We start from the raw sequence: 24,084 nt of genomic DNA on the forward strand, positions 1-24,084 counted from the left end.
TCACTGGTGTCACCTCAGCGGCAGCAGGAGAGGGGCAGCTCAGGTCCCTGGCTGTGCCCATCTTCCCACTGTGAACCCCCTTTATTTCCCCCAATAAGACTGTCCAGCCATACAGAAATACTCGTTTTTAATCAGACTTGATAAATGGTAAACTGTCGACATTTTTTTCCCACATGGAAACCAGTGAAATCATGTGGACAAGGCAGAGTTGTGAGTTTCCACACTCCAGGATACAAAAACTGTGAAATGTGTTTAAAATGATACATTTCTCTTATTTTTAAAAGATTTTATAAAAACGCGCAGCATGTTCGACATTAGAAATCCTTACCCTAAAAAAATAGCACCAGGGAGAGTTAAAAACCTTTAAAAAGTATTTAAAAGGAATTTCTGAGATCCCCCTCCCTTAACATTTTATAAGCTCAAAATAAAAGGCAGCTCTTACAGGGAAAAACATTTCAAGGAAGACTTGTCTACTGCAATTCTCATCAAGAGAGCTTAATGCCAAGACAATTCTCATTCCTCTTTTATCTTTGTTTACTTTCCCCAAGTCCTTTTTTCCCCTCATCTATTTGTTTTCCTTTTGATCAGATAGGAAAGGATGTGAGATCTGGAGTATGTAAGATCAGGGATGCCATGGAGTGGAGGGCACGTGTTGGCCCAGTCTGGAAGAATCAGGCCCATCAGAGCAGAGGATGGCTGTCACCCTGAGCCCCTGCACTGATGGTTGCTTGCCCTCATGCCCCATGCTGGGCTCCAAACGGGGACTGCAAGGACCTGGGATGAGGAATTAGTGTTGTGGCTGGGGTCCAGCTGGACACAAGGACCACAGATTGGCAAAGAGTCCAAAAGCAGCTGGTGCAGTGTTGGCAGTGCCAAGGCTTCCCAAACACCTCCAGCACGCACCAAACCCGCCCTGCCATCTTCCCAGTCCGGGGGCTGGTGGCAAGAGGGTGCACCGTGTCCCCAAGCACTTGTCAAGCACTGGAGGTGCCAGCAGTGACTTGGACCAGCCTGCTTGGCTTTCCTCAGAATTTTTTTAACTAAGGCATGTGGCTTGAACAAGTCACCGAGAATGAAACCCCAAGGAGTTCTCTCATTCCAGCTTAAAACAGGGGAAAAAAAGCCTTTAAACTACCTGGGCTTCCCTTGCTGTTCCCTTGCTTCCCAAGCACAGCCTTAGATTGGAGACCAAGAGAAGTTGGTTCTCAGAGCTGGGATGGAAAACTGCACACAAGGGTGGAAAATGGGCGGCTGCTGTCCTCCACCACAAGGACAGGGGTGCCAGAGAGGTAGAAGGAGCTGGGAGAGAATTTCTTCCCAGTGATGCTGTACAGCACCCTGCAGGAGAGCAAGGCAGCCTGGCATTGCTTGGGTGGAGGGTTGGCCCACGGTTTGAACCTGAATCATTTTGGGAAGGCTCTTCCAGAGACAGGTGGCAGGTGAACAGCAGAGGTAGGGGAAGATAGAGGGACCAAGGGGGGAGTGGTTTCAGTGCATTGAAATGTGCATTGGAATTCAGAATCCCCAGAGATGCCTGCTGGAACAGCCTGGTGGCTACAGGAAACCTGGCGGAAATGGCCATGGGCACCTGCTGGTCCACAGGCTCAGCGTGCCCAGGACTTCATGGAAAGCATGATAATCACTCTAGCAAAGATGGGGAGTAGAGGAAGGCAATCAAAAGCAAATCAGCGGTGGCCACAGGAGCTCCCAGTTTGGGGGTACAGCCCCTGGAGCCCCCAGGGCGCTGCCAGGCTGGGGCTGGGCACACAATCCCACCTGTGTGCACAGGGATGGGAGGAGAGTACAGCCCCAGAGCTCCCAGCAGTGGCAGCGCTTTCCTGCCTCACTGTCCTGTTCCCTGGGCACAGCATGAGATGGGCACAGGCAAGAGCAGTGCTGCACTCCTGGTCCCTGCACTCCACAAGGGTTGGGTGGGATTTTCCCTGGATGGAATGCCCTGCCACCACTGCTTGGGTTCATGACATCCTACGTGACATTTGGGGTGCTGAGATTTGAGGGTGCCACTGACCATTACGCTGTCCTTCCTGCTGACATACCACATTCTTTTGGGAGATGGATGCTCCAAGAATATTTTCCTTTACAGACCCTGGAGCCCAAATCCTCCCTGCTCCAGTTACTGTGTAAGCTTTCAAACCATTCAGCAGGATTTTAAAATGTAAAGAGAGGTTTTAGATGCTTTAAAAATGAAGTAGTGAATATTTGTAAACTACAACCAAACATATAAAACAATATTTCTTTAGTTCTAGCTAGAAAAGTAATTCTATCACCTCACAGTTCAGTTTCAGCTACATTCAGGTCTAGGAATCTCCACATTCTTATGTAATGCCTTAAAGCAGCAATAGACATCATAACAACAAAATTAAATTTTATCAAAAAAAATAAAAACAAAAAAGATTTGGTTTCTTGATCCTGTGTTCAGTGTGTAACCTGAGCAGGGTCCCTTACACCTGCTGCTACGGTTTGGGGGTTTTTGGCAGTTACTTCAAGAGGTTTTGTTTGTTTAGGAAAAGCACCAATTCACTGTAGTTCAGGTTTGCCTGCAGCTCCCCAGCAGCTGCCCGCACACTGGCTGCTCAGCAAGTGGTGACTTCCCAGCTCCAGGCTAAACAGGAATAGTTAATGCTCTGGAGGATGAGACTCCCATCTCATCAGCGATGCATAGAGCTTCGTGTGCTGGGTAATTAAAGCTTCGTGTCCATCATTTCCTACTACGGATCACTGTTAGTCCCTTTACAGAAGTTGCCCTGCCAGGTTCTTTGGTTACAGACATTCCTCGGCTCTCCCAGGCTGCCGTCCCTGGGGAGGGACGGGGCCCTGGCAGCCCGGTGGCCGTGCCCGTCCCTCTCCCGCCACAGCAGCGGTGCTGTGCATCATTACCAGAGAGACGAGGGACGCTCCAATTGCTATTCACAGGCAAAGTAATCCTTGAGTGGGGAGAAGAGGTGTCGGATGACAGGGACGCTCCACGAGCCCCCCAGCAGCTTCTGGCGAGTCCCGCGGCCGATGTTGGAGACATCCGTGTAGGGCAGGGGAAAGCCAAAGATCCTGAGGAGCAGAGGAAGGAGAGGGCAGGTGAGGCAGAGCAGGAATCCCTTTCCCTGGGCAGCCCTGCTCCCAGGCCACCCAAAGACAGTGAGCATCAGGAGTCTCCTCTGGGGAGGGGATTCAGCTCTCCAGCCCCACACAACCCAAGCAGTTCAGGATGGGGCTTCCCACCATCCCCAGTGCCCTGCACCTTGTAGGATTTCCTGGCGAGGTTCCTGTGCCTGGGCATCCAGCCTGCCTCTGCTCAGTAGCACCTCTGCAAGCATTGCCCCAGGGCTACTCCATGGAGATAGGACTGAGTAGCTCTGAGTCATGGGCTGGGCACTTCCCTTACAATCAGACAGATGAAAGTCCAACAGCCATTTCACATGACAAAGGCTTGGAATTGTTATTTTACTTACAAATGCCTTTAGCTCAGTGTTAACTCCAACAAATGCTGGCAATTTAAATATAAGCAAGCAAAAGTATTTAACCCCAGTCTTGTGTTTGCTGGCCAGAAACATCCACAGTGCAAAACCTTTAGGTTCTGTCACACATACTTGGTGTAATGGGCTGCTTGTAATTGGATTTATCTGCTCCCAGTCCTTCTGCTGTGTTTTGCCATGAATTCAGGGTGTGAAGCAAGGAGCAGGGTGCACTCATGCTTTGCCACAGCAGCTGCTGGCTGTGGTGTGAGCTCCCCCACACCACCCACCACAGCCACAGCAGCCACTCAGTTCCTTCCATAAACCCATAACCATGGCACTGTCTGGGGCACAGGGCTGCCATACAGCACCCCACATCAGCCTGGGCCTGACCCCAAAGGCAGTCCACATGTGCATCCCCAGCCAGACCCACCAGAGCATCCTGAGCAAGCCCCATCACTCCTCCCTCCAAAACCCTCAGGGCCAGGGCAGGGGATGCTGCTACATTTCTCCCCCACGGTCTCATCATTGCTTATTAGTAAGAGCATTAATTATCATGTGCACATTGCTGAAGGGAAGCTGCCCCATGCGGGAGCTGTGGCTTCTTGCTCCCAGGAGCTGGGCTTAGAGCCAGGGAGACAAAAAAACCCGAATGGGGACTACAAAACAAACCTAAACCAATGTGAGAGATCCAAGGACAGCAGACTGACTGATTACCTGTCCATCCCAGGGAGGTTGCCCCAGAAGTAACGAGCTCGGTGGGCAGCTGATATCTTGATTGCATCAATCATAACTGGGTTACACTGCGAGCCAAAAAAGAGGGAGAAAAAAAGTTAGAGGAAATGTTGGCTTGATTCTCTCCTGCATGAACAGCCCTTCCCACTGCACTGCAGGGACTTAAAAGTCATCAGGAAATCCTCAAAATGTTGTAGCTCCCACAAACCCTGTTTCACACCAAAGAAAAGCCTGGGTGGCCACATGAGCTCCCAGGCCACGGCCAGCAGCTATTGACCATCACGGGGTGCTCAGTGCTGGTTCCCATGGACCAGGATCAGCCTTCAACTGTGATTTTACACCAGTGGTCCCTGCTGACCCACAACCCATCCTGGCTACCACAGAGTTAAACCTCCTTCCCAGTCCCTGACCCCCCTCTCCCTAGAAATAACAGACATTGCTGGGAACAGATGCTTTCTGCAATGCTGGCAAAACCCCGCCCCCAGAGGACTTGTGCTTGGGCTTGACCTGATGAAAGCCAGAGGGGAGGATCCAGAGCCAAGACTAAACTTGATTCCTTGGCATGTGCACCACGCAGGGGGTTTTCCTGCATCAGGGCCACAGGAAACCATAGCCAGACCCTCACACCCGGCACACCCTGCACAGCCCAGCAAATGTCACCTGCTCCAAGGCCTTTCCCACAGCTGTCAGCAATCCCTACCTCCAGAAACCGGGAAATGTCCCTCTTGTCGTTGATCCTCATGGCCACCACGTTCTCAAACATCCAGAAGAAGGGCCGCTCCTCGCCTGCCTTGGGACGGGCGTAGTTGAGCAGGTGGTAGAACTCGAAGAACAGCCTCCCAGTTCCTTCTGTGGGGAAAGAGCCGAGCAGCAGGTTGGTGTGACGGTGTTTACAGGGGTCTCAGGATGAGGGAAGAGACGAGAATGTTGACTCCATGTTTCAGAAGGCTTGATTTATTATTTTATGATATATATTATATTAAAACTATACTAAAAGAATAGAAGAAAGGATTTCATCAGAAGGCTAGAATAGAAAAGGAATGATAACAAAGGCTTGTGACTGACCGAGACAGTCTGGACAGCTGGACTGTAATTGGCCATTAATTAGAAACAACTACTACAACTACAACAATCACAGATCTACCTGTTGCATTCTACAGCAGCAGATAATCATTGTTTACATTTTGTTCTTGAGGCCTCTCAGCTTCTCAGAAGAAAAAATCTTAAGGAAAGGATTTTTCATAAAACATGTCTGTGACAGGTTGGCAGCAGCTGGGGCTCTGGGGATGGGGGGGCCTGGCTGCCCTCCCCAAGATGGGTATGGAAGCAGCCCATCACCAATACAGCCCAGGGCTGAACCACCACCCATAAAGTGGCTCCACGGCCCAGGACCATCCCAAGGTATGCAGCCCAGCAGAGCAAAGCAGCCTTACCAAACAGAGCCTTCCTGGTTGGATTGACAAGGGAGACATCATCACAGGGGCTTCCACCGATGACCAGGTCAAAAGGACCCCACTCCTCAATCTACAGAGAACAGACAGCCCAGACTGTTAGGGAATGCCACAGAAATGGGTCTCTCCTCCCCATGGGGCAGGGCACAAACTTGTTCCAGTGAGACCCATGCCCCCACGGTGCCCTGTCCCTCAGGCTGCCACAGCAGCAGAGCTCACATTTCTCTTGGTTATGTTCCTGACATCGTGCACGTAGGTGATGTTGCCCTCGGGCCGCACTTTGCCCGCGGCTATGGGGTTCTCACAGATCTCTGAGGCAATGTACTTCTCCACCTGGATGCCCAAGTCCTTCAGCACCGTGTACCCTGCCAACGGACAGAGGTCTGAGGTGGCACTGCTCTCTTTAGCCTCCAAGTCTCCCTCGTCAGCACCGCTCGATGAGGCTGCTCCTGGATGTCCTATGTGGGTGTAGTCAAACAGCACTTCAGGGTGAGTCAACTTTTATTTGACCCATTCCTCCAGGCAGGTTTGCTCCCAGAAAGGCGAATGCCAGAGCTGAGTGAACTGAGCCAAACCAGCTGCCCTCAGGCACTTCAGCGTACAGGTTACTGGTGTCCCCACAGCTCTGGCTTCTCAAGGGAACCAGCCACCCCAGATCACACTTGGCACAGCAGGAACACCTCTGTGAGGGGCCCACACATGCCCTCCCCTCCATTCCTTCCCTTTCCATGCCCTCCCTCCATCCCTCCTTTCCTCCACAACCCTCTCCAGCAAGAAAGGGAAGCCCTGCCCTCATCCCTTTTCTGATGGGGATCTCCCTGTTTTCACCCCCTCCTCCCCACCATGCTTTTAGAGAGAGGTTTGAGCCCACAGAATGATTCATCCCCAATGCCCAGTGCTAAGAGCTGCCCAGCAGTGCTTCCCTACTGCCTCACCTGTTGTCACCCCATCGAACAACGAGAGCACTCGAATTGGCCTCCTCTTCGCTGGAGGAACTGTTGGGTAGATTTTGGGTGCAGCCTGCAATGGAGACAGCCATGAAGCCCCAGCCCTGGGAGTGCTGCATTGTCCCATTAGGCTCTGAATGCAGCACCTCCACCTTCAGGAGAGCATCTGCAGGACCAAGAGCCTGGCACCCTTGGAAAGGCTGGGTGAACAAGACCGAGGCAGAGGGAAGAGGAAATCCAGGTAGCTCACCCTGCCCTCAGTGACCCTCTTCCCCACATCCCAGCACATGAGCTCCCTGCCCCCAGCCCTTACATATTCCTGTCCCTTGTCACTGGTGAAGAAGTCCTGCAGGCGCGTGTTCCAGTCCTGCCGGCGCTGCAGCACGCCGCGGCTCTGCTGGGGCTGGCACATGTAGCAGTTCCAGGGCTCCTGCTCTTTCACTCTGGCTGACGTCCCTCGCCCCACCAGCACGTCTAGGCACTCCACACAGAAGCACCTGCCCGAACCACAACAGCTTGTGCTTGTCACCCCAGCAATCCCTTTGGGTCACCACAGCTTCTCCTGGAGTCTCCCCTGCCATGGACCAGAGCCCCCACCATTTTACAGGATATTTTTCCAGGCAGTACCCTGGTTTTTAGGGCTGCTACCACAAGCTGGTGACCAAGGCATGGGTAAGTCTCCTGCCAACCTCCACAGAGCTTATTCAGGTGATACCTGGCTCAGTAAGGGCAAGTAGGCTGTGTCACAATATGCTGCATGGCAGCCAACTGGAGAGAAGCACAGCCCCTGCCCAGGCTCATGGAGGACTCTGCTTCCTGCAGCTCCCTGGGAATGAAGCCAGGCCCTCAGCCCAGGAGCAGAGACATGGGGCTCACCTGCAGCAGCTGGCATTGCTGCAGAGCAGCAGCTCCTTGCCTGCACAGCAGACGGTGCAGTAGGACTGGTACCCATCTTCATCATACATGTAGAAGTACTCCAGGAATCTATCCTAGCAAAAGGACATCAGAAGCAGAGAAGGACAGAGGATCAGGAGCCATGCTCAGACAGTGCAAAACACAGCTTTGCTCCATTCTCAGTACACGCCGAGATTTTGGAGATGCAATCCTCAGTGTTTCAAGGTGGTGAGGACACACTGAGGGACAGCCCCTCAGTATGGGGGACAAAGCATGGCCAGCCCCATCCTCTCCCAGGCTCCCACTCAGGCCCAGCACAGCAGCACTTACCCTGCAGGTCTGGCAGAGGCCCCCCTTGAACAGTGGGTGGAAGGTGGCTGGGTTCCTCCTCCCACAGGACAAACAGCTGTCTGTGGGAAGAGAGAGCTGCACTCACCCAGGGCAGGGGGCACCCAGGGCAGGGCCCCCTTACACCCCACCACAGGCTGCAGAGGCTGGAGGCATGTCTGGATAAAGCCTGCCCTCAGAAATGCACCCAAATGGGGCCTGTACTTGGAACTGCATCCAGATGTGGCTGTGGCACCCATGCAGGACCTGCTCAGCACCCCGTCCCTCCCTGAGCATCTCGTTCCCCTGAGCACCCTGTCCCCCTCAGCACTTTCCCCCCTCCTACATGGTGCATTTGAAAAGGGACCCACGACCCTTGCTGGGCACCCCCAGCACCTCACACCACTTTCAAGGAAAGGCAGGGCCAGCGTTTACCTTCCAGCTTCCCGCTGTTGTTCGTAACGTCAGAAACCATTTGCTCTTTATAAATTTGAGAAGAAAAAGAAAAAAAAGACATATCATTCATTGTGTAACAAACTTTAAATGCACTCTGCTTACAGGTCCCTTATTTCTCGCATTAGAACTACTCCAGCTTTGCTAAGAGACTTTGGTGCAAAGCCCCCATCCTTTCACTGATGGAGATATTAGAGCTCATTGTAGCAGCACATGCTCCAAACTGGTGGGGCCCAGCCCATGTCTTGCAGTTGGGTTTGCTGGTGTCTTGTAAGGCACAAGTCAGCACCACCAGACCACAAAAGCTTTTGCCTTCAGAAACCAGGCTCATGGCTCGTGGGAAGAGCCAAGCCCTTTGCCAGAATGGTTTCCCAGCGCTCTTGGGGAGCACAGCCCAGGCCAAGCCACTCCCCAGCTCTCTCTGTTGGTTACCTCGGGTCTGGTCCTCTTCCACACGCTGCTCCTTGCTGCTGTTGCAGGGGTAGGTCTTCAGCCTCTTGGTGGGGGGACACTGTTCAAGGGACACCATCTCCTCTGTCCCATTCCTCAGCACCCCATTCTCTGCAAGGAAAAGGAACCTCCTTAAGGACAAGCCTCCAGCCTCAGGACACCTGCCACGCCCGGCCAGGTCTCAGCCCAGCCACAGCAGGACCCTTCCTGGCCACCCAGGTCCTCACACATGGCACAAGGCTCTGCCAGATGTGATTTCCATGGGGCTTGGAGGGTGCTGTGCTCCAGCTTTTTGCAATGCCACTGAGGGTCCCAGTGAGAAGCCCCAGGATCCCCTTGGGACTGGACTGGCATGGCCACAGCACAGGGTGAGCAGGCTCAGCCAGGGGCAGCCCCCAGTGGCCACTGCCCATGCCAGCCCCCAGCAGCCCCCAGCCAGCTGATGCCACCACCTCACCTGAGCCTTTGGGTGGCCGCAGTCCCTTGAGCCCCAGGGGCTTGAAGCCAGTGATTGCCCAGTCAATCATGGGCTTCAGCTGCTCCTCCAGAGACTCCCTGGGGCCAGTTGTAAACGTCTTCCCCGACCGGCTCCGGGCCACCTGAGGAGGATGGGCAGCAGGGGACAGGGTGACAGGGTGGTTTCTGTCAGGGGAGCAGCCACAGCCTGCCAGGGCCACAGCCCCCGGCCCCCTCCCCACCCAGCACACACACACACACACAGAGGGCTTAGTGGCCCTGGGATGGTGGCAGCTGTATGGATTCCCACTCTGGGTGTGCCCTTGGCCACAGACCCGTGCCTCCATCCCTGCAATGAGCCCATCTGTCCTCCACCAGCCCCAATGGAGCCAGAAGCAGGGACAGCCCAGCCAAAGCTCCTGCCCAGATTCTGCTCCATGGCAAGCAACAAAAAAAGGCAGAAGAGGTGCCTGTGGGTCTGCACTTCAAAGGGCATCCTGCACTGGCCTGGGACACCTCTGGCCAGCCTGGCACTGCCCTGCTGCCATGATGCTGCCACATCCAAGCCCTCACAGGGAGTCTGGCCTGGGGTTCTGGATCAGTGAGACCCTGGAGCAGCAGCAGCTACCCCCAAACCCTCAGGATAAGCAGAGCCTGGCCCCACAGCTGCACTTGGAAATAATCTCAGCAGTGAATGGCGGGTTTTACTGCATCCCATCCCACTGGCCCCCCAGCCCAGCTGGTTCAGCTGGCACCTCCTCACCCACCCCTGGTGGTTACCTCCAGAGCGTGGTAAATGGCACGGCGGTAGGACACCAGCTTGTTGAACGTGGAGGAATTGAAATGCTGCCTGAAGGCCATCAGTCCCACCAGTTTGTCTGCAGAAACCTGGGAGAGAGCACCAAGACCTCAGCTGTGAGATGGGAATGCCCTGCTGGGCCATATCCCCCAGCACTGTGCAGTCCCCAGCTGCAAGCACTGTGGCCACAAGAGGAGCCCAGTGGCAGCTTTGCCAAGAGCAGCAGCATGACAAGGACGGGTGGGTTGCACCCTCTGCTGGCACTGCTGGTGTGACACCAGTACAGCACTTCCTCCCTCCTGCTGCAGCGTGGGAGGGGTTGGTATCCTCGTTGGATATAGGAAATATCCTCATTGGATATTAGGAAAAGGTTCTTGGCTGGGCACTAGAACACACTCCCCAGGGAAGTGGTCATGGCAGGAGCCTGACAGAGCTCAAGGAGTGTTTGGATGACACTCTTGGGCATAGAGTGGGATTTTAGAGCTGTGCTGTGCAGGGAAGGAGTGCAACTTGAAGATCCTTGTGAGTCCCTTCCAACTCAGGATACGCTGATTCTGTGAGAGGCTCTGAGGGGACATCCCTCCCCAAGCAGGGAGTGACAGGGAAAGATCTGGAGCATGGCCAAAATGCTGGGAAGTAGCCAGGCAGATGTCCCCAAGTCTGGATGCTGTCACCAACCTAACAGTGATTACTTACAGACACCAGAGCCATGAGAACCTGCCAGGGCCTGGCCATGCTTAACACTGGGAGGGGAGGCTGCAGGAGCACATCCACCCCCACAGCCAGCCTCGGGAGTGGGGCAGAAACGTGCAGGGAAGGGTGTTTTGGGCTGGGCCAAACCAGAGTCTAAGTTCTCTCTTACCTCAGAGAACTTCCCATCTCCAAACCACTGCACCCAGCGCATGCCCGACACTGCCTGGCGCTTGGCCGTGGCTCTGTGGGACACGACGATCGCAGGCCACCAGGAAAAACCTTTGATCTTCCCCCAGACAAGCTCCCCAATTCCGAACTCCTTCCCATCCTGAAAGCACAACACAACAGATCAGCCAAAACTCCCCGTTTTGTCTGGGCAGTTGGGCAGGAGAGCCCTGGAGCACAGGGGACAGCCCTGGTGTGTCACCATGTGTGTCACGCACATAGAACCTCAGTGCAGTGATCTCCAAAAACTGCAACCCCTCCCTAAAGCACATGGCCAAGCCACTGCCCCCTGGCAGCACTGCATCCCAGCCCTGATCCATGCTGAAGCTTGGTGGGGAGGCCTGTGTGTGCCAGCCCCATGCTGAGCCCGTGCCTGGCACACAGCTTGGTGCATGCTCCATCCTGGCACAGCCCACCTGGCACCCTGCCCCCTGCGTGTCCACTCCTGCCTGTCCTGCCAGGGTCTCTGCAAACACACCAGGGTTGTTCCCGGGGTGCCCTCAGCAGGTGAGGCTCCTTCCTGGCACAGGGCAGTCCCTTCACAGGGCTCACAGCTCAGCCTGTGTTGTGTGGCTGCACTCCAGGGAGAGGACACCCACCCACCCTCCTCTTGTTCCTGCTGGGGAGAGCAGGACATGTGGCAGAGCAAAAAAACAGAAGGAAAAAGGAGCCAAGAATTTTGGTGTGACAGTCACAGGCCACGCTGGGTGCTCTGCACAGCAAGGAACCTCACATGGAGAAAAGTCACCTCTCTGCCTGCAGAGCCCTCCTTCCCAGCTTTGCTCTGCAATTACATACTTAATTATGCAGCAAGATGCAATTGCCCAATTCCTGCAAGTCTGGGGCCCTGCCCTGCAGCCCGCAGGCGCCAAATCCTGCTCTGCAGCCCCAGCAGCTTCGGTTCTCTCCAGCATCCCCGACAGAAATGTTTTCTGCACATGCAACTGCCTGTCTGAGCAGGGCACGGCACACTCATGTGTGTCTCGGGGGGCCCACGTGTGGCACCAGTGGCAGCTTGGCAGGGCTGGTCCCCAAAGCATCCAAGCCTGATAGATGGAGACAACCTGGCACCATCAGGCATGCAGGGAAGGCTGGGTTGGAGGAACAGCACTGAGGTTTTCAAGTTTGTTTTGGGACAAGTCACAGAGGCTCATCCTTGCCCCACACCATCATGAGTGCAGGAGCAGAGCTCAGCCCCTCCATACCTGGTATTCCAGTGCCATGCCCATGTCTCTGCTCTCTGCCTCCTCGGCCCCCAGGTCAGCAGAGCCGTTCTGGCCCTCCTGGGAGCTGCTCCCCGAGAGTGTGCTGCTGCTCTGGGATGAGTCCTGCGAGTCCTCCTCCGTCAGGTCGATGGTCACGGGTGTGGGCACGGCAGAGCGACGCCTGGAGCTCTGCATGGCAGAGGCAGAGGAGGGTGAGTGCAGCAGGGAGAGGGACAGGGAGAGCAGAGACCTGCTCCACATCACCCCCAATCCCCACATCACCCCAGCCCTGCAGTGGGGATCAGAGAGGGGGAGCCAGGGAGTGAGGGCACCACTGCAGCCATGAATAGAGAGGAGAGCCCTTAATGGGGGCATCTGCAGGAAAACTGCTCTGCTTTTACCTGCCAGACCCAGAGCAAATGGTGCACCACTGCCCCCTCCCATTTTCTTGTCCCAAATCCACCCCAGGGTGCTCAATGCACCCAGTTTATAGCAGGGGCAAAATACAGCACCAACACACCCCTTCACAGGGGAAACTGAGGCACGGGGATGGGCTGCACCATCTCTGAAGACACTTGACCAGGGCACAGCAGCAGTGCAGGGCCCTGGAGCCCAAGGGAAGCCCCAGGGGAGCCCTGGCCCTGCCAGACCCTCACCCTCCCGGGAGTTGGCACTCCCTGAGAGGCTCCACACTGCGTGCTGGGTCCTTGAGCTGCATCTCCTGCTGGGTCAGCCCTGCCTGCAACAGGAGGCACAGGGTGGGCGTCTGCCTGAGCTGCTCTCCCACCCAGCCCTGCCCCAGGGCTGCACCTGCTACCAGAACACCCTGCCACAGCATGGGTGCCCTCCTCACACAGGGACACAGGGACAGTCTGTGCCTCATGGGGCTGAGCACCACAGACAGTGCCCTGGGGAAGGTGAGAGGAGACAGATGGATGCTGGAGGCACCTTGTGCTGAGCCCCTTTGGGCAACTTTCTGCTCCACAGCATCTCTGCAAGGCTCAGGAGCCCCGTTGGTGCAGCCCACTGCACCCAGCATGGCAAAGAGCAGGAGCCACAGCTGGGAGGACGGGGATGCCAGGAGAAGCACAGACCATGGCAGAGCACCCATCCCAGACATGGACCCACTGACACACCCTGGATGCTCTCACACTCCCATGGGTGCTCTTTCCCACAGCAGCCCTGCAGCAGCACCCAGGGCAGCCTTTCCCTGGTGGTCAGAGTTACAGTCCAGCCCAGACCTGCTGCCTGCACCCAGCACAACAGAGATTCAAAATTAAATGAGATTTTGCAGTGAAGAGCCCCCAAACTAAACAGTGAGAAAGCTCAATTTTCACCCACTGAATTTATGGATCTTTCTTTTGGAAGCTGCTTCATCTCAGGCAGATCTCCAACCTTGGGTGTTAATTCTAACTCAAAACAATAAAGCCAGAAGGCAAAAATGCTTCCAGACCCTGGAGGTTTATCAATCTAATCAACAAAAGACGGTGGGTGAAACTGGGGTCCAGCTCACCCCAACAGTGGGAGGCATGAGATGCTTCAGTGTATTAATACAACCAAGACTTTAAAGAAAATATCAGCATATTTTATTAGGCTGCTGCAACTTGTAATGGCCATTGCTGCATCCCACACCACCCCCTCCTGCTGCTGTATCATGAGAAGCAGGAATTTAAAAATTAAAACATTACACTGTGGGTATTGCATTCATCACTGGACTGTTCCTCTGACACTGAGCACAAGAGAAGCTCAGAGGGAGAGATGAGGATCCTGACACCAGATGCCACCCAAAAACACAGCCCCCAAAAAGCACCCTAGGTGTTCACTTACCCTCTGCACTGGCAGATCAAGTGGCCAGGCCAGGTCCTTCTTGGAGAGGTCTCCATTGCTGTTCTTCTCCTTCTTCAGGGGCAGCAGCCCCAGGCCCCTGGAATCTGTGCAGACACAAGACAGAGCAGCCTCAGGCTCTGCAAGCCCACCTGTCCTTGCATGCCCCAGCCTCCCACTGCTCCCACATCACAAATTGGAGACACCAAAAGCTCATCTCAGAGAAACGTGGCTGGAGGCAGGGACAAGTGGTGTCCCCAGGGCTCCCACTGTGGCACCACAGCCCCAGATCACCCACCTGTCCCTAAAACTGGGACTAGCAGCAAGCATGGGGACATTCTTATCTACTCCTTGTTCCTGAAAGAGGCACAAGGAGGCCACATGCCAGCTCTTCTGGGCTTGTCACCAGGTCATTTAAAGCAAGACCTTGTGAACCCAGGAGGTGGGATTTGGGAATACTGACTGGAGAATCCCAGGAGCAGCAATGCAGCCCCTCAGGTCAATGGCACCCCTCAGGCTGGAGGGGCTCCCCTGCTTTCCTCACTCCATGGGGGTCAAACTATTGAGGGGCAGAGCCAGCATGGCAGTGTGGCACCCGTTCCCAACCACAGCATTGCCTGGATGTGCTCCTGGATCACAGAAATCCAGTGGGGTCATGGGGGACTGTGGCCACAGAGCAAGGCCTGGGACAGAGGCTGTGACATCCCCAACCCTGTGCACCCTGGGAGCACTCAGGGCTCAGTGTGGTGACCCTCACCTGGAGTGCTGGGCTTCCCATTCGCCTCCAGGACAACGCCAGAGGCATTGTCCCCGTTGATGAGGATCAGCTTTGCCCTACAGTCTGCCTCATCCTGCCCGTGGCTCTTCTCCTTTTTGATGGTCGCCTGTAGAAGCCAGAAGGGAAAGGAAATTCAGGTGTGCAAGGAAGCCCCAGGGAGGGCAGAGCAGACAGAGTGAGGTCCTTGAGCCAGCTTTAATTTTGTGCCCTTAGCAGAGAGGTTTGACTGGAGATGCATCTAAAGGTCCTGGGAAATAAACAGCACTTGCACATAAATGTGGTGGCCCTAAAGGTCAACCAACTCCATCTAAAAAAGGTCCCAGATGCAACCCACTTATCCTTAGGGAACACCAGATTTTGCCCCAACATCTGTAAGCTGGCTCCGAGCTGCTGAGCCCCAGCTCACTCAGACAGACCCTGTCTGGAGGCCGCCCTGTAGAAACCAGGGGCCAGCCCACCCCTGGGGCCAGCCCACCCCTGGGCCAGCAGCCTCCTGTATTCCAGCTGCCCAGCACGCCCAGAGGGGGGTGGGCTGTTCCTCAGCAGCAGGACAGGCACAGCCGCCACGGGGGGCAAAGTCCTGGAGCCTGCATTAAACTCTCTGAGGGAGAAAACTCCTCCTGCCCCCGGCTCTTGGCCTCAGCTGCCCTGCCCCGGGGTGAAGGGGCAGAGCAGGGGGCTGTGCATGCTGGCAGCCTCTGCCATGGTGTCCCTGCAGAGCTGGGGCTCTGCTGCCTTCCCTTGGGTGCCCTCCCTGGCTCCTGTTTTCCGAAGTGGAAGCTCCCAGCTCACCCAGAGGCACCCGGATGCCATGAACTGCTGCCTCACTGCCGGGCTATGGGTCTGTGCTGCAACTTGCCTCTCCAGCAGCACAGTCATTTCAGCAGCACAGTCATTTCAGCAGCACGGAACTCAAGAGCTGAGAAGCTCACAGGGCTTTGCCCACCTACAGCCCTGTTAGGAAGGCAAAGGAACACCCCCCTCAGCCCCAGAGACCCCAGGGAGACCCCAGCTCCAGCCCACCACCCCTTCTGTGTCACTCATGTTCTGCGTCACCTCCAACCACTGCCCTAACAATTTTGAGATTTCTGCTTTGAAATCATCTGTCAGCACCTCCGACAAACAAAGACCAGTTGGAGTTTGATGTTTTGGACGCAGAGGGCAGAGTTAAAAACCTGGTAATGCTCAAACACAAAGGAAAACAGGTGTCCAGCACCCACCTCCACAGGCAGAAACCTCAGTGCACACACTGCCTCCCCCCTGGACAAAGGGAGGAGGAGAGGAATGGCACCAGACGCTGCTAACCCCCCACAGCTGTGTGCAGAAATCCCTGTGCTGCAGCACATCTGCTCCAGACCAGCAAACAATTCCTGGGAGCTGCCCAGACTCGCCGCCTGCCCCCGGCCCAGGCGGATGGTCCCGCATGGCCCCGGATGCTCCACGATGCAGAATCCAGCACGGCACAGCACAGCCAGGTCAGGGCCAGCTCCTCCTGGTCTGCTCCCCCTCCCCAGCCCAAAGTGCTGCAGAGCAGCAGCAGCCATGCCTGGCAGCAATGCTGCCATCAAAACCAGCAAAACTCACCAAAAAGTGAATGTCCCTTGGGAATCCCTACAGGGAGGCTGCTCTCCCAGCATGAGGGTGATCTGAACCAGAGGGTACAAGGAGATGGAGCTGCATGAGGCAGGTAAGATTCAGGGAGGACAGAGGCAGGCATGGATATCTCCCAGCCCTCCCAAACATCTGCACCCACAAAACTCCACTGAGACTCTCAGATAACCTCTGCATTCATTCCTTTGTCAGGAACCTGAGTCCAGGAAGTTCAAACTTGCACTTCAAAATGGCTTTTCCTTCCTCAGCCCCAGACTGCCTTATGTGCAGCACGCCAGGCAAGGGTGTGCTGTCAGCCCAGCACTGGGGAGGTGAAGGGCTGAGGTGACACAGTGGCCAGGTCTTACCAGGACTGAACACCTGATGCCCCACGCTCAGCTTTGCCACGTGCTTAGGGAGCTCCCCCATGGCCTTTATTCCAGTTGTAAAGTGGGGAAAAAAGGGTTATCATCCCTTTGGAAGGAACTGCTTGCTGGAAGAGCAGAGAGCCACAGGTCACAGCTCTGTGGGTCCATGGCATGGGACACAGGCCCTGCCGTGAGCTCAGGCACGTCAGCTCCCTGCTTGGTTCCCTGCTTGGTCCATGCCCTTCTCCAGCTGCACTGCCCAAGATCACTTGAGGACATTGTCACCATCCTTTGACAGGAAAGGGAACAGCAAACCATGGCATAAACTGCTCATTAAAGTGCCTCTCCCAAAATCCTAAACCTATGCAGCACGACTGCAATTCCCACCCCTTCTCCTGCTGTTTGCACCAAGTGCTGAAGCCACAGGAGCCCATCCTGCTGCCCCACTGGCCACCCAGGGTCCCCTGCAGGAGCCACATCCTTGTGAGCTCACCCCCTCCTGCTGCTCAGGAGGAAGGCTTGGTTCTTTGTCCTCGCCTCCCCTCGCAAAAACACACCAGCATTACACTCAGGGCATTAATAATCAGAAACAGAGCACTGCCCTCACATGGGCTGGCTCAGGGGAGACCAACCCTGCAGTGTTTGCATTGCCCAGCGCCCTGCAAACACACCCGGGGCTCCATAGTCATGCACTCCATGTACAGAGGAGAATCCATGAGGAGGCAAATAATGCACAATTCCAGCTCCATGGCCGAAAGCTCCCCCAGAGCCCGGCACCAGCGGCGGCCCCGGCACTGCCTGGTGACCAGGACGTGCCCTGCAGCCAAATCCCACCCGAGAAGACAATGAACCCGCTGACTCCACAGCCCGCCCTCATTTTGCAATACCAGTTTCTTTAAGATTTGCCAAACTGGTTAAAGACCATGCCACAGCATTAACTGCTTAGAGAGAATTCTGGTCCCTGCCTGGCCACGACTGCTGGCCACCCTGGAGCGGACAGAGCAGGCAGAGTGGGCAGGATGGCTGGGCTCACCTGGCAGAGAGGGCAGGGTGGGCAGGGCTCACCTGGCCGGGCCGTGCTCTGGACCGGACCCCTGCCCCTGCTCCCGGGGCTGCTCCTCCAGCCCGGCCCAGGCAGGTTTCAGTTTTCCTTGCTGAGAAAAGAGGCCGCCCTGTTATCAGGTGCATGTCCCCAGGAGGTGGGGAGGTTTCGGACTTTGCCTCCAGACAGGGGCATGCATATCAAAAGGCTGGAGGGAAGCTTTACCCATGGCTGGGATGGAGCCATCGCCCAAGCCCTGTTTGAATAACAAAAAGAAATAAAGGACCCTAATGGCCGGGCTGGCTCTGGGCTGTGGTGCACACTAATGGCCTTTAAGTCTCCCCAAACCGAACATCTCCCTCTAATCCTGGGAAGAAAGGAGTTGCTGGGTTGGCAGTTCCGTAAGAAAGGCGCCGATTTCGCAGATGTGCTCGTTGGGAAGGGCAGGGGGCGAAGGGCAAGCTCCCCCTGCCCGCTTCCTGTGTCTGGCCTCTCTGCTCTCCCGCTCCGGCACTTCCCTCCATTTCCCCCGGTTTCCTCCTGCCCTGCTCCGCTCCCCCCGCAGCCCTCGGCGCCCACCCCGGCTCTCCCCGCTGCCTCGCAGCAAAGCTGGGTTAAAGAAAAGAAACAAAACACGAACCGGCCCCTCCTCTCCCAGCGCAGACCAGGCTGGAGACGTCTCCCGGACAGCCACCATCCCCGCCAACCGCTGCTCCAGCGGCTCCGGGCTCTTTACCATGTTCATCCCGCTGGGATCCCGCCGAGCCCCGCGGCCTGGGGCTGGGGCTGCGGGCAGGGCTGGAGGCTCGGGGGGCTCTGGGGGCTCTGGTGCACAGGTGAGGTCCGCTCAGAGGTGGCCAGGCTTCTGTCCGGAGTCGTCACCGCTTCATTCTCCTCCTGAACAAGAGGACCAAAGATGACAATGATACCTCGCTGTCCCCACGGCTGCCCATCCAGCCCCGTGCAGCCCCAGAGGCGGGACTGGGATACCCGGCCTCACTCCTCAGCTGATTAAAAATTTGGAAACTGAGGCAGGAAAGGAGAGTACTAGTACTGCTCAGGGCAGCACTGTCCAGCCGCTCCCTCCTTTGCCCTCTCCCGTTCCGAGGGAGGTCGTCGCAAGACCACCTCTTGCCCCAGGACCACCACTCCCCAAGGGGTCCCCCCGCCGCTCCCCTCTCCCGGCTTCCCGGGACCTGTGCCCCACGCTGGGGCCACGCCGAAGAGCTTCATCCCTTCTTCTCCGCTGATCTCCCCTCCCCGGAGGCTCCCTGCGGGCCCGGCAGGAGGCGGATGCCAGCACAGCCCTCCGGTCGATACCTGCTCCGGCCACCCCGTCCCTCCGGATCGGCCCCGGGGAGGCTTCGCGCCCGAGGCGCCGCCGGGAACCTCTTTTCCTGCCAACAGAGAGGGAAGATGCGCTGTCAGATCCCCGACCGAGAACCGAAAACAAAGGTGTTCGGCCCGGGGCAGCAGCGCCACCGTGTCCCGGTACCCCCGGCAGCTCCGCACGGTGCCCCCGGCCTGGAGGCGGCGCTGCCCGGGACGATGGATCCGGGCAGGGGGACCCCGGCCCCCCCGAGCCACCCCCGCCCCGCAGCCACCACTCGCCGTACCAGCGAGGGGACCCTCCCGCCGCACTCCTGGCTCGGCCCCGGCCCGGCCCCGCGGGTCGCGGGGGTCCCGCACCGGCCCCGCCGTGACAGTCCCGGGACGCGCCCCCGGGGCTTCCGCGGGAAACTCCCAAAGCTGCAACGGGACCGGAGGGGTGGGCGGGACCAGGGGGACTTAGGGGACCATGCCCGAAGCTGTGGGAGCAACGATCCCTACAACACGCCCCAGAGCCGAGTGCCGGCAACAAGTGGCCGTCGGGCCCACCACCCCCTGCCCCCTGTCCCAGCCCCCGGGGCGAAGCCGCGAGTCCCCGGTTACCGGGCACCGGGGCCGCCAGACCGGCCGGGGCGCTCCCCCCCCCGGCGCTCCGGTGCGCCCGGTGCCGCCTTCCCCTCCCGCCTCATTGTCCCCCGCCACCGCCGCGGACAACAAAGCCGCCCACGAGGATGTGCCACGGCTCCGGCTCGGACCCTCCGGTGCCCCCGGTCCAGCGCTCACCTGCGCCGCGGCGGGACGCGCCGTCCAGCGGGGCCGCGCCGCCGCTCGCCGCTGCCCGCGCCCCGGCCGGCCCCCGACAGCCCCGCGCTCCGATTACATGGCGTTTTAACCCTGCCCGTGCTGGGCAGCCCCTCCTCCTCCTCCTCCTCCTTCGCCGCCCCATGGCGGGGGAGGGGAGCGCGGGGCCCGCAGCACCACCGCACCCGCCGGGCCCCCCAAGCCCATCGGGCGCGCAGCCCTCGGGGTCCCGCATTCCCCCAGGGCCCGCATCCCCCGGGGCGCCACATCCTCCCCGCCGCGACTCCACACCCCCCGGTGCCCCAGTGTGTCCCATCCGCTGCCCCACATCGCCTGGGACCACCGCCTGGCGCCCCACATTCCCCTTGCCCCGGCTCCCCGCATACCCTGCCCGGTGCTCCGCATCACCCCCGCGGGGCTCAGCATCCCTCTCCGGAGGCTCCACATTCCTCCGGTGTCTCACACCCTACCGGGGCTCCCCACCCCCTGGTACCCACCGCCGTCCTGGTATCACCTCTTGTGCCCAGCATCCCCCAGGGTTCATCATTTCTCCGGGGCTCGGCCCTCGGAGCCCCACGCAGCTCAGTCCCCGAGGCAGAGGAGACTCCCTTGGCACCCCAGGGCCGGGCAGAGCCCTCGCCCACTGAGCCAGCTCTGCCCACCGGTTTCCAGCAGCACCCACACTGCCCCATGCAGCACAACCCTGCAGACAAAGCCTCACAAGTTTCACATTCAGTTTTTGTTTGTTCTTTCCCTTTCCCGTCCAGAGGCAAGGCACTTGCAGGGCTGTCCCGGGGCCAGGGACACAGCCCGCGCCTCTCCTGCCCCAGACAAAGCATCCGGAGTCCACGTGGGGTATAATCTTCCCTGCTTGCCTGTTATTACTTCAAGATTCAGTAGAAAAGTGTATAACAGTAAGAAAAGTAATATGATTATCCTGGTGTGATAGAAATGAGCTTTCAAGGTCAGGAAGAAATCTTAGTTAGCCAAAGTGTCTGAAATCTGCAGGACCAGCCCCAGGCCCGTACAGCAGGTTCCCCCAAACCACACCTCCATCCCTGCAGAACACAAGCATGAAAAATTTGGCAGCAAATGTAAAAAATGCTCTGCAAGTGAACAGGAGGAGCTGAGAAACCCACTCTGAATAAGCCCCTGGGGATACTAAACATCACCATTCAAACAAACATGCACCACATAAACTAAAGCCAATTCGCAGCTCGGGCGAGTAGATTAAAACAAACAAATAGATTTTACTCCCATTTGTTTTCCCAGATTAAGGAAAGGGAAATGCTTTTGAGAGCTGTGCTTGTGAGAGTTTCCAGGGCACTGTGAGGGTGCAATCAGCCCTTCCAGCATCCACGGGTTCCTCTCCCTTTCTGCGGAAACCTTCCTGCTGCTGTTGGCCTCCCTGACCTGCCATCAATCTCCCGCCAGCCGAAACGCCCTCTTTCCCTCTCTGCCCCTCAGTTATCATTTAATTCAGGAGAGCAAGGCTCTGCAAACTGCTTGTGGGAAAGGTCTGGTACCAGACAAAGCAGCTCTGGCAGACGGTGAGCCAAAGCTTTATCCTTTTCCTGTCTCTGCTACAGACACCACAGAGAGATGCTGGGAGTTTATTTCATAACAATCAAGAGAATGTGTACGTCATTTCATGGGAAACAAGGTGCGTTTACAGGGATTTTATATCCAGGCTCCTGCCACACATTCCAGTCTCTCCTGTTGAGCCAGGGCTGGCATCAGCAGTCTCTGCCAGAAGAGTACCAAAGCAGCTCCTTCACTGTTTCCCACCAGCCCTGTGGTTTCCCAGCATAGACCAGTGATGGGACATGGCTGTGTGGGCAAAGCTCCTCCACTCCAGAGCTGGAGCAGCTGCAAGGAGCAGGCAGCTTGGCCAGGGCTCATGTGAGCAGGGAGGGAGAGCTGGGGGGTCCCTCAGCACCCCTGGGCACAAGCAGCACGTCCTCTGCACACTGTGCCACAGACACATCCCTGCCCATGATGGAGGAACTCCCATTGGCAGCAAGGCTGGGCTGCCCAGCTTCTGCAAAATGTCATTCCAGCAAGAACCATTCCCTCATCTGGCTGGCTGGCATCTCAAATTCATGGAGCCAGTGACCAACCAGCTGAAGGAGCCATTCCCTGTCACTGTCACACAGTCAGGACTGGCAACATCCATTCACATTGACAGTGAATCCTCATTTTTCACAGGCTTCCCAGCAACCATGCCAGCTCTTCCACACGTAACTCCTCGCTCCCAACCCCGAATCCTTCTCTTCACTGAAGGCTGCTCAGCCAGTGCCTTCTCTAAAATACACCTGGGGTATGGCACCAGGCCCAGCTCCTCTCTGTCCACCCAGTTCTCCCACTTCTAATTTCTTCCTAAAATTCACCTTTGTCACCCTTGCCAGGCAAACTAATGCCACCCCCTGCCCAGAGCTCTGCTCTGGCTGCCACCACCTCCCATCTTTTGCTTTGCACCCAAGGGTTTGAGTTGGGACCTACTCCACGTATCACAGCAGCGTTCCTGGAGATCCTCCACAAATAAATAAATGTGCCATTACCTACAGCTGTCAGCAGTGTAACCTTGTCACCTCCGGATCTTGTGGGTCCCAGATTCCACATCCCAGTAACGGCTGAGCACTTGTTTAGTCTTCTTGCAGGCAGGGAGGAGCACCAGCACCATTAAATCAGCTTGGCATGTTGCAAGCTGGGGCTGAGAGCAGGAGGAACTTCTCTTTCCACCGAAGTCGGCAGCGAGGCTCCTGCTGCGTTCAGGCTTTGGGGTTCCCATGTTGATGTACACACAGCTCAGAGGCTCTTTTCCAGCCCACAGTAATGTCATTCTCAATGCACAGCATTCTTCACTGCAAGACCCCATCAGAGCACGTCCCACAGGATGTCTCCTCCTCTTCCATGAGTATCTTCATTGTCTGAGCCCTCACCCCAGCCCTGTGCTGGCCGCCTGCCTCTCCACCAGCTCCACCAGTGCTGCTCCATCACAGCTCTCAGCAGCCAGTCACTCCTCACCACGGCTCCCCAGAGCAGGTCTCCTGTTCCTGGCACCTCTCCTGAGTCTGGGGAGAGCTGTGCCACTCAGCAGGGCTCTGGCTGCTGGAAGCAAGGTCTGTTCCTGTTGTGGGAGAGCCTCATCCTGCTGCCACATGTGGGAATACAGCCCCAGCCTGCCTTACAGCTGGGCTAGCTTTTCCCATCTGGGGGGAATTTCTGTTTACACAGAGATAGGAAATGTTATCCCTCCTACAAGAAGTTTCTAGCCCTTCCTGTGGGCTGGCCAGGCCCACATGATACAAACCTCTAATAAAAATAAGGTTAAAAATAAGTGTCATCCGTGTAACCAGAACATCTAGAAAGTCTGCAGCTACCGCCTGCAAACTTCAAACGCCAAGGCACACAAAGAAAAATCTTCAATGCCTCTCTAACAAAGCTAGCCACAAAATCCTCTTTTTCCTAGAAAACAGGATACGCCTGCTACAGCCTAATCTGAAGTGACGAGGCCTCCCCAAAGCACCCTCCTCAGCACATATACTTTTATCCAGAGGAACGCTGCTCCCAGGGGGTGGCTGCCTGCAGAGCCCCCTCCCTCCAGGCCAGCTCCAGAGCTGCTCTTGCCTGCCCGGGTCAGGGATTACAGTCCCTGCTCAGGAGCGGTGGAGCCGGTGGAAAGAGGGAGTGTTTAGCCTGTGGCTGCAAGGCAGGAGTGTGCCAGAGCCCAGCAGTGGAGCTCCCAGCCCTGCTCCACCTCTGCACGAAAGGCTGGCAGCTTCCTGCAGCAGTGTCTGCGTGGGACCAAAGGGTGAGGGGAGTGATGGGGCATTAAACTGCAGAAGAAACTGAAATCCTGGTCTCAAAGATCTCATTTATCCCCGGGGACAGACTTAACTCCTCAGAAGTTTCAGTTGGGCAGCCAGGAGGAGTCACAGCATCCCTCAGAATGTGTCTGGAGATGTTCTCTTAATTCTTCCAGCCCAAGGCAGACACTGCAGGTGGGCAGAACACCAGAGAGTAGATGGGCTCTGACCAGCTGGGTGAAAGGCCCCCTGGCTTTTGCACTCTTGCCTTTTCCAGGCCTTTCTCAGGCTGGCAAACGCAGGCAATGTTTCCTACTTCAGCTGCAAGGCCGGCCTGGGAGCAAGTGGAAAGGGCTGGGAGAGCTTGGCATAGATAATGGCATCAGAGAACAGGATGGGGACACCCCAGGATGTGATCTCTAGGGAATGCCTAATAAG

At 56.7% G+C, this 24,084-nt stretch overlaps 1 protein-coding gene across 2 annotated transcripts; it reads right to left on the bottom strand.

The window, feature by feature from the left end:
• Positions 1 to 78: 78 nt before the first annotated feature.
• Positions 79 to 23,031, bottom strand: DNMT3B (DNA methyltransferase 3 beta). Of its 2 annotated transcripts, XM_071446496.1 has the most exons (20): positions 22,399 to 23,031; positions 19,028 to 19,104; positions 18,348 to 18,604; positions 14,687 to 14,813; positions 13,933 to 14,036; positions 12,106 to 12,294; positions 10,845 to 11,003; positions 9,964 to 10,071; positions 9,185 to 9,326; positions 8,710 to 8,838; positions 8,260 to 8,304; positions 7,828 to 7,907; positions 7,480 to 7,592; positions 6,917 to 7,100; positions 6,592 to 6,676; positions 5,876 to 6,114; positions 5,639 to 5,729; positions 4,906 to 5,054; positions 4,188 to 4,273; positions 79 to 3,066 (listed from the first exon to the last, which is right to left on the bottom strand). In XM_071446496.1, the coding sequence occupies exons 3-20, from the start codon at positions 18,450 to 18,452 to the stop codon at positions 2,925 to 2,927; spliced, it is 2,277 nt and encodes a 758-aa protein (XP_071302597.1). In that variant the 5' UTR covers positions 18,453 to 18,604; positions 19,028 to 19,104; positions 22,399 to 23,031; the 3' UTR covers positions 79 to 2,924. The 2 variants fall into 2 exon arrangements, with proteins under 2 accessions (XP_071302597.1, XP_071302599.1); XM_071446498.1 differs by lacking the exons at positions 19,028 to 19,104; positions 22,399 to 23,031 and having other exon boundaries at positions 18,348 to 18,839.
• Positions 23,032 to 24,084: the final 1,053 nt, after the last annotated feature.

This window comes from Agelaius tricolor, unplaced genomic scaffold, assembly GCF_023055355.1.
Source record: "Agelaius tricolor isolate 1412-34295 unplaced genomic scaffold, bAgeTri1.0.p SCAF_23, whole genome shotgun sequence".
NCBI classification, from domain to species: Eukaryota; Metazoa; Chordata; class Aves; order Passeriformes; family Icteridae; genus Agelaius; species Agelaius tricolor.